Here is a 12,995-nt window from a genome sequence, read left to right on the forward strand (position 1 = left end):
ACCTTTCCCATGGGGGCAAAGGAGCAATAGCTTATGGGGTGTATGGCAGTGAAAACTAGCCCGGGTGGGTTAGGATATTGTGTGTAGGGATCTAGAGAAGATGACCTTAGGTAACGTTAAGGTTAGTTAGTGACTGATACCTGTAGTGGGGACGCAGGTAGATTAGTATGGATGATAATGACGAGGGAGCGCAATAGTTTAAAGGGACGACTGGGAAGCGCAAGTTTCAGAAGGGAGTAGTTAGCTGAGATGATGCCGTGTTTGTGAGAATTGAACAGGTGTGATTGCACAGGTGTGCAACTGGACAGGTGTGTGGAGCAGTGTATGAGTAGTGAGTGTGTGGATCAGCGCGAATGCGCTTGGGGAGAGAAGGGTGCAGGTGGCACCAGGTGTGAGAGCACAGGTGTGCAGGTACAGGTGTTTGGAGAGAGTTGGAGTGAGTGGTACGGAGTGGTGTGCATGGTGCGAAGGTGTGGATGGGGGAAGAGTGGACCCCTTTCACGAGTACCCGGGGCGGGTAGTGTAAGTGTTAGGTAGAGGGTGCAGGTAAATTGTGGTTGGATATTGGCATCTGTGGTGCGGTTGCAGAATGGTGTTGTGAATGGGTGCATTAGTGTTGTGGAAATGGCTGGGCGTGTAGCCTGTTAGTGTGTGTAGTTGGTTGGGCACTCCACCACTGTGAGGATGTCGGCCAGGTGAGGCCGCAGGTGGGCTCTGGGAGCCGGTAGTTGTGAGTGGGTGCCTGAGGATCCCGGGTGTGGATCGGGCAGCCCAGTGCCAGAGAGGGCACGGAGTGGGGAGAGCGCCAGAGGGCCTGCCCCAGTTAGTTAGGTTAGGGTAAGGAGCAGGTAAGCTCGGAGGCAACCGCAGTGGTGGAGGTGTGCAGGTGGGTAGACCCACTGGGAGAGGTACACGCCACAGCCCAGAAATTGGGCGAGGGCACCGGGAGATGAATCGGGGGAGTGAGACCCCAAATTGAAAAGCACCACAGTTTGGCCAATGGGAATTGGTTTTTAGAACCCATAGTGTAAGAGGGCCAATGGTTTGGCCGGAGAAAGACCCCGGGTAGTGTAAAGTTGTTAAAGTCATTTAGGAAATAGTTAGGATTGATGAACCTGTCGCACCATACGCAGCCACTTACCTGTGGTGATGATGATGACTCCACACCTGTGTTTTCTTTGTTTGTTGCAGGAAATGAGATTGCTGTGGATTTGTGAGACGCATCACGACGTGGATGAGACATTGGGGTGATTCCATCTCTCCCTCCCTAGGAGGGACTGATGATGAATTGGTAATGGCAAATTTTGATGTTGAGTTGGAGATGGCAAATTTTGATGAGAGTTGAAAATGGCAAATTTGATTGGTTAGGAGGGAGAGAAGACGAATTTGGTATATGGGAGGAACGGGGAAGACAGTAGGGATGTTTGTTGATTTGTAAAGTAGATGTTTATGAGTAGTGTTGTGTTTTGTGGATGCAGTAAGGGGTAAGGGAGGGGCCATGTAGGTTACCTGGTGGGGGGGGGGCGTACGATAGGAACGTACCTGTCTCACCTGGTTCCCATGTGCCCCCAGTGTGCATCACCTTACATTGCGTGCACTTTTGCGCCCTTACCACCTTACTCACTTGTCTGCTTCTTTTGTCTCCCACCTCCGAGGATCTGGCTTTGGGGTAGAGAGAGAGGAGAGAGAGGTGCTGGCTACGCAGTTGTGGGCCTGCACTTTCGCTGTTTGCTGCCGGGATCGATACACCATATGGACCGCAATGTTTGTGGCCACCCACAATGGACCGCAGTTCGTTTGCGGCCAAGCACCACCCGGGGATGGACCTATGGGTCAACGTGGCACCTATGCCATACAGGTGAACCACTTTTAGTTGACACCAAGTGCACCACAAGAAGAGCAAGAGACACCTGCAGGGTTAGGGGTTGTCGAATTTATTTTTATTCCAATGAACAATGGTGACTGCACCGATTGGTGGTGGGGTGGTGCTGTTGATGCTCGGGAAGGGTGCTCTGCACGTTATTAAAGGCCGTCGGCCACAGAGCACTCGTGGGTTGGTGTATCGATGTTGGCAAGCGCGCTCTCTCTATGCATAACATCTGCATGTGTTCCTCCAAAAACAGGTCCTGGATCGTAGTGTAAATAGCAGCGTAGTCTTGTAAATAATGCTCCCTACCGGCTGTATGTTTAGTTTGAGAATTCTTTCCGGATTCGGTTATCCTGTGGGTGTGTTTCTGTGAGGAGAAGGGTGCAACGTCGCAGGGGGACATATTTACTCATTTGTGAATATCTGTAAAACTGTCGCACTCAGGGTAGAGTTAATAGTAGAGGGAACTACATTGCGTGCCACACTAAAGTAGGTAAAAATTTATCGGGTCGGGACGCCCCGAGGGTAGAGAAGGGTGCAATGTTGCGAATATGGAATTTGGCCTCCATATCCGCTTGTAAATATTCCCCTATTTTCTCCAATACTCCCCAACTTTCCCCGATCCCCCATTCCCTAGTCCCATTGCATGTAAATAACAATCAGTAGAGCCGACCTTCCCCTTATTCCCCCATTAAATGTCGTGCCCAGGTCCACCGCACCACACGTAGACAACTTTCGGACATCTTCCTAGTTATTCTTAATCTATGTCAGTTAAGGCCTCGTTTCCATTAATTATGACTCTTCGTTGCACCAGAATGTGATTATATGGCATCAGTAGTGAGTTTAGGACCTTTCCCATACCTCCTTCCATCTTCTTCCCCAACAATTACAACAACAACAGAGGAGATGGCGGCGGAGCGGGGGAGGATGCGTCCTCACACCGGCTCGATTAGCGCCATAGACCATGCGCTCCACGGGGTTACCACGAAGGGGCTCCTTGTCAGCTCCTCGTCAAGGGCGGAGCCTGGTAAACCCCCCGCACGCACCCAATGAGAAGCAACGTGCCGATTCCACGAGGCGGAGCTAACGAGCCGAGGGCGTGTCACTCCCCGCCGGATATACGCGGCCCCGCGCCGGATGTGACGTCAGATGCGCACCCAGCTTGGAGAAGGAAAGCCACCTGCGAGCGCTGAGTCAGATGCGCCCCCAGCTTGAGCAGACAAGACGCCATCCGAGCGCTGCGACCTCCCCGCATCTCTGGACCGGACCGAGTCGATTCTGACCTTTGAGCCCAGGTGCACCTGGAGCCATCGATCCTGCCTTTCCTAGCCATCAAACCCCCGTGTGAGTCAGCCGTTGTCCCGTGTGTCTGTCGTCTGTCCGGGGTTAATATAAGAGTGTGTCTAAGTGCCTGTCTTCCTGTAATATACCTCTAGCCCCTGTAATCTAACCTTTTCCGTACGAATATACTTGAGAATTGAAACATTGGTGTCGTATTGTGTTATTGTAATCCAGCCGGGTGTCTTCTTTTCCTTATTGAGCCAGCATCGCGCGGCTTCGTCAACGTCGAGTATAATCGGTAACTTGTGCAGACGTGGTCATACCAAAACCGCTCGGTAAACTAACATCTAAGCCACGTCTGTAACAATATATATATATATATATATATATATATATATATATATATATATATATATATATATATATATATATATATATATATATATATATATATATATATATACAAATATATATAAATATATATATATATATATATATATATACAAATATATATATATATATATATATACAAATATATATATATATATATATATATATATACATATATATACGTATATATATATATATATATATATGTATATAGATATATATATAGATATATATATATATATATATATATATATATATATATATATATATATATATACATATATATACGTATATATATATATATATATATGTATATATATATATATATATATATATATATATATATATATGTATACATATATATATATACATACAAGCTTGGCATTTAATATGGAATTTTTTTTTTATTGACTTGGGTTTACTTTCTGAACTCAGTATATCAATCTGGTGAGTTTTTTTTTACCCTTCGGTGATGTCTTTGTTGAAAGAACCATGTCACTGAATCTCTTTCGCAGCACGAAGTCAATAACAGGATTATATCACAGGTGGCGTGACAAAATGTAAGGACAGGTACATTTGACGATTGGCTTCACAATCGGGTATACAAGGGTTGTTGCGTTCTGTATTAGTGGAAAACAACTGCTGCACGTCTACAAAAGTTATTGCCGCTTCCTCTGGAGATGGTCCGTCAACTTGACAATGCTGTTTGACATGGAGTGGTGGCTTTACGAAATTCTGGCATGAAACAGCGTGCTATTGCTCGGCAGTATGGCATCACTCAAGGTCAGGTGTCAAAGATCGTGAAACGAAATGCTCAGAGGGGTGTCCCTACTCCAATACCGAGGCCAGGACGTCCACACAAAACCACAAGGAGAAATGATCGCCAGCTGCACCGGTTAGTCTGCAATGGCCGTACCAAGTCAGCTAATCGGCGTAGGGCTGAGTGGCAGCAACTGACAAATGTGCCTGTATCCAGAAGGCTAGTCAACCAACGACTGGTTCAAGCAGGCTATCGTGCCAGGCATCCCCTGAGAAAGCCACGCCTGACCAGACAACACCACCAGCGCCGATTGCAGTGGGCCAGAGAGCACAGTCAATGGCAGCCAGGACACTGGAATCAAGTGACCTTCAGTGACGAGTCTAGATTTCTGGTCTTTCGTCAAGATGGCCGCGTCCGAGTGCGCAGACAAGTGCATGAAGCCCACAACGAAGATTGTTTTGAGCCAAGAGTCCAAGCTGGAGGTGGTGGGGTGACCGTTTGGGCTGCTTTTCATGCAGGGGGCAAAACTGACCTGGTTGTTCTGAATGGAAACCTGAACCAGTTCAAGTACAGAGTCATTCTGGAAGAAACATTGCTTCAATTTGCTCGTGCAGCCTTTCGAGGAAACTTTGTCTTCCAAGATGACAATGCACGGCCTCATCGTGCTCGCATGATCCAACACTTTCTTGCTGACCGTGGTGTAGAGCACATGGAGTGGCCTGCCATGTGCCCGGATATGAATCCAATAGAGAACTTGTGGGCATAATTAACGCATCAAATCGACAACTTGGACCAGCAGCCTGCCACTGTGCATGAATTGTAGCAGTCTATTGTCACTGCATGGGAAGCAATTCCTGTCCAAACCTTGGCAAATCTCGTGAACAGCATGCCTCAACGTGTACGTGCTCTCCTGAATGGTCGTGGAGGTTACAGGAAGTACTGAACTGTAATTTTACTGTCCGTAATCCCAGTCGTAATTTAACTTTTGTTTTTGTTTAAAAAAAATTTGGCTAATGTGCAAAATAAAGAGATACTTCTGGAAAACGTACAGAGGTTTAACACAGTACTGTCCATGAATTGAGTTCGATATCAGTTTACTTCACTTTCAAGGATCAATTTATTTGTTTCGAAATGTCAAATGTGGTTTTTGTTTCTTTTAAAGGTCACATTAACAAAATCTTGAATAATTTCAACATAATTCCAATGAACTTTTGGTAATAAGACATCTTGAAAAGTAATTTCACCCCCCAAAAAAAATAATCCATATTAAATGCCAAGTCTGTATGTGTATATATATATATATATATATATATATATATATATATATATATATATATATATATATATTGTTACAGACGCGGTTTTAGATGTTATATTGACCGAGCGGTGGTGTATTACCGCGTCCGAACAGTTACTCCCCGATTAGAACCCGATTCCACCCGACGTTGACCAGATCGCACCGCAGATATTCAATCGGGAAACCTCTAAAGCGACCGAAAGAGAAGGAAAAGAGAAGAAGACAGAGTACGGAGGAAGAACAGATTTATTATACACACACAAGCAAAAAGAAAGAACGACCAAAATTATTTACAAGCAATGGATGAAAAAACAGTCACACAGTGCATCGTTAGCTTATACTATTCATTTTACTTAACCCCAAGACAACGAGTAGGACAGACGACGTTCACACTTACACAGGGGATATTGCAGGCAGGTAGGGCTTGAGGTGGATTGCTGGAGAGGGAGGCAAGGTCGGAGGCAGCAGCTCTCAATTCCTCGCGGTTCTGGCGGGAAAACCCTCCGTCGCGTATCCGCTGCTGTAGACGTCACGCGCTGGCTCGGCACACCTGCTCCTCTCCTTCTGGTGGAGCCGTCTCCCTCCTTTCAGCGCGTCTCTCCAAAGCTGGTTCCCTTTCCGAGTACCTCTCCTCTTTGGCTTGGAGCGTTTCGCATCTCACCGCTCCTCTTGGTGTCGCCTCTTCGCTCATCTCCCAGGTCATCTCGTGAAGCAGTCCCTTACAGTCGCTTTTATCACTCGGGGCGGAATCAAGCCGCCGCCCCCGAGGGCACGCCTACCGGGTCGCTCACCGCGGTGCTGATTGGCCATGCGACCCTCTGGCTCACTCCTCCCCTCTATGACGAGGTGGATACACGCCTTTCTTCTCCGAGATTAGCACATGGGCAATGGCGGCTTGCGGGATTGAACACAACTCGCACCCTTTTTGAAGGAACTTTGGAGAGCGGAGATGTTTGGGGAAATTGCAAGGGCCTATGCTTATTTTGTTTGATACAATGCAAAGTCAATCTAGTGGGAAACACATATTTAGCCTACATAGAATAAGGAAATACACTATTTAAAAAGATATATCATGGCCTACGTGTAAGTTTCATGGAATTAACTAGGAGGACGGCTGCGACCATTATTTACATTACGAGGGTGTTACACATACTTTTGTAACGTTCACATTGTAACGTTTTCACATTCGTTACACTTCCTCCAAAATTGTTACACTCCTCAAAAACCGTTACACTTCTCAAATTCGTTACCCACTTCTCAAAACCGTTACAATATATATATATATATATATATATATATATATATACCTATACCTATCCTTGAAAATCGATGTTCTTTGAGTCGAAAATAATATGTTTAAAAAAAATCGTTTGCATCGATCGCGCTATTCCAAGGGAATGGGATGCATGATGTATAGATCTGTTTTCCTCCAGAGATAAATGACCCGATCGGGGGTCCGAATGAGTGACATTGAGACATGAGCCTGCCCTGCAAACTGCACCAAGGTAATTACTTAATGCCAGGCCGTCTCTGCAAAGGGCAAGGGTGCCAGTGTGCGTTTGAATGTTTCAAAGTTTCCGTTTACATTTTAAACCTGCCCGTCATTTTGATGTGGACCATTGCCTGGGGACTAAATGACTCGCCCATGTTTGCACATCTTATTATAACAGAGCAAACGTATATGGTTATGTTTGTTTGTTTGTTTATATGCGACCAAAATGTATTCTTCTTCTTCAAATAAAATGAGCAACCAAAACACAGTCAGTAAACTCTTAATTACCTTTAGACTGCTGAGACCCCCTCAGATCTTTGACGACTGTTTAAGTCCCCCAAGATCCCTAAGACCACCAAGACCACTGAATACCCAAATACCCTTAAAGACCCCGAAGACCCAAATACCATGAAGACCCCAAAAGTCCCTGAAGACCAAAATGACCCCGAAGACCAAAAAGACCCCAAAGACCCAAAACACCTCAAAGACCCAAAATACCCTTGAAGGTCCTGAGGCTCCAAAAGACCCTGAAGACCCAAATGGCCCCAAATACCCAAAAGGCCCCGACCGAAAAGACCCCGAAGACCCAAAACACCCCAAAGATCCAGAAGTCCCAAAAGACCCAAAACACCCTGGAGACCCAAAACACCATGAAGGCCCAAAACACCCTGAATACCACAAAGACCCCGAAGACCCAAGACACCCCAAATACCCTTAAAGACCCAGAGGATCCAAAAGACCCTGAAGACCCAAAACACCCTGAAGACCCAAAACACCCTGAAGACCCAAAACACCCTGAAGACCACAAAGACCCCAAAGACCCAAAACATCCCAATACCCTTAAAGGCCCAGAGGATCCAAAAGACCATGGAGACCCAAAACACCCCGAAGACCCAAAACACCCCGAAGACCCAAAACACCCCAAAGACCCAAAATACCCTGAAGAACCTTAAAGACCCAGAAGAATCAAAAGACTCTTAAGACCCAAAAGCCCCTGAAAACACCAAAGACCCAAAATACCCAAAACACCCTGAAGACCCAAAACACCCTGAAGATCCTTAAAGACCCAGAGTAACCAAAATACTCTAAAGACCCAAAAGCCCCTGAAGACTCAAAAGACCCCAAAGACCCAAAACACCCCAAATACCCTCAAAGGCCCAGAGGATCCAAAAGATCCTGAAGACCCAAATGGCCCTGAATACCCAAAACACTCTGAAGACCCAAAAGACCCTGAAGACCCAAAAGACACCGAAATGGTCAAAGATGCCTATCCCTCTGAAACGCCGTGCGGTAAGGCGTGCGCAGTGCGTCGAGTCACGCTAGTGAATATAATGAGAAACGCAATTGCCAATATAAATACACTAAAAATGGCCACCTTTTCCAGCAGTTGAGTTAACCTTTATATACTGCCCTTTATCTAAAGAGCTCATTTCAATTTCTGCATCAACAATGGAATATATCTGTAGCATCAATACCCACGAGCACAATGAACTTCTTGTTCAAGCAGGTTTTGTATATTAAACCCGATGTGAGCGCTAACCCTTTGTGCATATATAGTAGGTCTTATCCATATAAAACAGACAGTAGATTAAACTACCGTTTATGATTCTGAACCAAGTCTAGCCAGCACAAGAAGGCGGTGGAGAGCGGTTGTACATTTTATACTCAATCTGTGCATAAACAATGGGGTGACGTCACAATACATCATTACTCTTCCACGACGCCTCAATTGGTTTACGGATCTCGTGGGAATCCAACCAAATGGATTGTGGAGCCCCCATCATTTATTGACGAATTATTTACGGAGCCATTTTACAACTATGTAAAGCATTCCCAATGACAAGCTGAGGTTGAAAATTGAAAAATATATGAACGGACATGGTGCACTAGGTGATGCATTATAACATGTTTTAAAACCATTTGTTCTCGGATGGCCAAGAGGTATGCACACTAGTCTGAGTTTGAAACCCAACCCAGCGTCCAGGTGTTTCAAAGACAGGGTGATTCATCAACGTTAGCGTCGTCCCTCGGATGGATGTTCAACTGGGCATCTGTTCTGCCCGCATTAGTTAGTGGACCTTAAAGATCCCACAGTGTCCTTCTCGAAGAGTAGGTAAGCTATCACCGGCACCCTGAACAAATTCCAAATTATTGCCGAACCTACAAGATTTCCCAAACTATTGCACATTATTATTGCCAAATTCTTGCCCTAACCTACAGGGCTCATTACACAGCTGTGCCCACAGCCATGCCCACAGCCTCAGCCAATGAGTTCACCCCCACCGCCTTGTAAAAAAGAGAAAATGAAAGAAAAACAAGATTATTTTGATATTTTTTTCTTGTACATCATAAGGAAAATCAAAAGGAAATTTGATGTAGGAGGAGGCTATTTCGCCCATCATCCCTGCAATATGCTAAAAGCACATTAAATAAATCCGTCAGAGCTAACTCATGACGTAATTTCATTGGGGGGATGTGGGGAGGACTGGGAATGAGAAAAGTGTGGCTGGCTCAGGGATATTACAAGACACACACAAATATCAGAGATACAGAGATAGAGATACATACAAAGACAGATAGATACATCTACAGATAGATAGATATAGATAGATAAATAAAAATAGGTAAATAGATACATAGAAACATATTGAGAGATATATATATATATATTGTTGCAGTTCTGAGAATAAAGGCAAACCCCCCTCTTAGTTAGTTGCACCACAACATGTAGCCTCGCTTAGTTCAGTTATGTCTTATTCAATGTTAAGTATAGCCTCCTTTCCTGTGTTAGTATGCATTGACACAGGCCAGTAAGTGCAGGCCTCAATTGTGCTAGAATGCCATGTGCTAGGGCCTGGAACAAGTCTGGGAGGCCCGAGGGAGGAGCTGAAGGGGAGTGGCCGGTAAGCGGCAAGCAGCCAATGGGAGCTAAAGGGGAGTGGCCAGCGACGGTGGCCAGGGGAGGTGCTTCGAACATTCGGGTGGGACTCTGGGAGGGGCTATACAACCCTGCCCTGGTCCTCCAAAACGCTCTGTGGTTTGCTCTGTGGTTGAAGCTCTCTGCCCCCAGTTCTCTGTCCCGGGATTCTGAAGCGACTGTGTGTGTGATCAAGGCTCTCTGTGATCAGCTCTCTCTGCACTCTATGATCAAAAGCACGAACTCTCCCTGTAGTCTGCGTTCTGCCCCTGTTATAAGCGCTTTCGAGGACGATCTCTCCCGGGGCCTGAGACTCCAACGATCTCCCTGCCCTGGACTCCCTGCACGTGCCGTGAACATCTCGAGGGACACACCCAACGAGCTGACCGGGCGAACGGCACCAACAGCCGCGCTTTGAGCGCGTCCTTCTTCATCCTTTTCCGTGCGTGAGTGAGTGGGCCCTTGTCTAGGTTATTTAGTTAAGGACATTAAGTTTCTACCCTGTGTCTCTTTGCCCTGATCATTTGTACAAATTGTAATAATAAACCTGTGTTCTTTGCTTCCATTTGGCCGTTCACGTCTTTTCCCACCATTGGCTTCGCAGTGTACGAAATAAAACCGCTCAATCGGGTTCAGTAAGAATTAACGGCATGAGTCACATGACACGCAAACCGCTCGGGCGTATAAGACTAGCGTGACTCATGCGAGGTCCAGTCCCCGTTCTCGTGGCGACGTGTGTATAGAAGGTACTTGGGGATTCGACCAGACACCCTTCCGCACGCTCGCTACGGGGGTGGCGGCTGGAATTGCTCCGCAATCCGCCCCACGAGTGTAAAGTGGCTAGCGGCCTCGTGGACTCGAAGGCCCGAGGGGGAAAAGGGTTTAACCCCCCTCTGTACATTGACGCGCGCAAGATCCGCAACAAATTGGTGTCCGGGAGTGGGATATTTGGACCTAGAGTGTGCCTCACACCCTAAAAAATTACGAGCGGACAAAATTTAGATTATAAAATCAAATTAAATTCAATGGCTGGCCAAGATGACCAAATGCCGGTGGGAATAATAGATGAGGAAGACCTAATGGCCCAGGACCAGCATGAAGAGTTGGTAGTGGAGGAAGTTGAAGAGGGTGTGGCAGTAAGGGAAGAAAATGGAGGCGCCTCGCACGTGGCGGTGAGCCGAGCCCGTGGTGCCACGGAACTGGGGCCTATTTATGGAACAAATGAGGGCCTACATGGTCAGGTCGGGTGAAGACACGCAAGAGATAAGGGATAACATGAATAGAATGAATGGAAAAATGAATGCCCAGGGGGACAAATCCACCAGGGAAATGAAAGAGATGAGAGAGGAATCGAGGCACAACATGGCCAAGTCGGGTAAAGAAATGAAAAAAATGGGGGGAGGAGATTGGGCGTAAGCTGAGCAAGGAGGTCGCGGTGGTACGCGATGGGGTGAAGCGGTGTGGAGAACGCATGGGGAGTGAGATAAAGCGGAGCACAGCCAAATTGACGGGGGCTATGGGAGTCGCGATGTGGGGTGTAGAGAGGCCGACGATCGTCGAAGTTAGAAGAAGAAACAATTGGGGCTGAAGAGACGGGAGAGACAGAGAATAAATCACGGGAGGTGGTGTTGGAACATGTACAAGGTTTGTGTTTGCACCGTGATGCCGTGCTTGCTGACAAAATGAAAAGTTTGCAGGTGCTGGCGGAAAAGCAGGGGAAGGAGAGCCCCGAGGTGAGTGGCGCTAATGGCGGGAATGTGTTTGGTGCGAACGGGTGCTCGGCGAGCTTGGGAGAGAGGTGAGACCCGGGCGTTCGTGAAGGGCCCATTGTGCTGTATGAAAGGGAGTGCGTACCGGAGTGTGTGGACGAGTGCACACCTGAGTGTGAAAGGAGAATGCACACCGGAGTGTGTGTGTGAAGAGTGTGCACCAGAGTGTGCGATGATTGTGTGTGTAAAGGAAGAGTGTGCACCGGCGTGTGCGGTGACTGAGTGTGTAAGAAAGGAATGCACACCGGAGTGTGTGTGGGAAGAGTGTGCACCGGAGTGCGAGCAGGAATGCATAACTAAGTGTGTGGGGGGCGCTTGTGCACCTGGGTGTGCGAGTGTGGATGGGTCGCGCGTGGTGAGGACGTGGCTCAAGCATCGACACCGACCGGGGTAGCGCTTAATGGGACGGGTAGCATATGCGAGCCCCCGGTGAGTTGTGTGCTGCAGGGACCGGAGGGGATCGGTGCGGCGTCAGTCTCGCAAGGACCGGCATGCACGATTCGTGCCTCCGGCCCCCGCACGGTATGGTTGGTGCCGTATGGTGGCAAGGGTGGTCGGCCAGGTTCGAGGGGAGGTATGAGTTTTCAGAGCCACGCACCTTGTCGGGCAAGGTGCGCTGACCGTGGCCGGTTGGGTCATCGTGCGTGGGAATGCGAGGCCCCGCTTAGGGGTGGAGCCCGGCACTTGGGCCCATCAATTCCCCCCCCCCCCTCGGATCGTCAATGCCGGACGAACACCACATGCAGGCGACCAACCACCCGCATGGATCGCTCGGCCCTTCAAGGCCGAGCTGTGACAACATACCTCCACATGGAGGGGGTCATAGTGTAGAGGACTGTGGAGAGTAGTGTACCCCACGTGGGGGAATGGTAGTGTAACCATTCCTCCCATTGGGGGGGGGGCATGAGCATTAGTTTAGGGGGGTGGCAGTGTTAGGCACATGGAGGGGCCAGCAATGGTTGCCTCCATGGGGCACTGAAGCTAGCCGAGGGAGGGCTAGGATAATGATAGGGATTTAGAAAACCTTAGGGACAAGATGTAAGTAGGACACCTGCACTATAGAGGGGACGTAGAGAGTTTAGGTGGTTGTTAAAGAAAAGGGTGTGCATAGTTTAAAGGGACGACGGGGAAGCACGAGTTGTAGGGGAAATTAGTTAGATAGATGATGCTGTGTGTTTGAGGAATTGTGAGTGAGATAAATGGAATTGTGTAGTGGTGTGTG

The 12,995-nt window shown here is 47.5% G+C and overlaps 1 protein-coding gene across 1 annotated transcript in view; it reads right to left on the reverse strand.

The window, feature by feature from the left end:
* LOC137429373 (solute carrier family 35 member F4-like) overlaps positions 1-12,995 on the reverse strand; it is a 133,621-nt gene that overhangs the window by 92,295 nt on the left and 28,331 nt on the right. The window contains exon 3 of the mRNA XM_078781019.1: positions 6,411-6,431. Coding sequence (XP_078637145.1) covers positions 6,411-6,431 — 21 coding nt within the window. The remainder of the gene's footprint in view (positions 1-6,410; positions 6,432-12,995) is intronic.

Source organism: Myxine glutinosa, chromosome 6 (assembly GCF_964187855.1).
Source record: "Myxine glutinosa chromosome 6, kmMyxGlut1.1, whole genome shotgun sequence".
NCBI lineage: Eukaryota > Metazoa > Chordata > Myxini > Myxiniformes > Myxinidae > Myxine > Myxine glutinosa.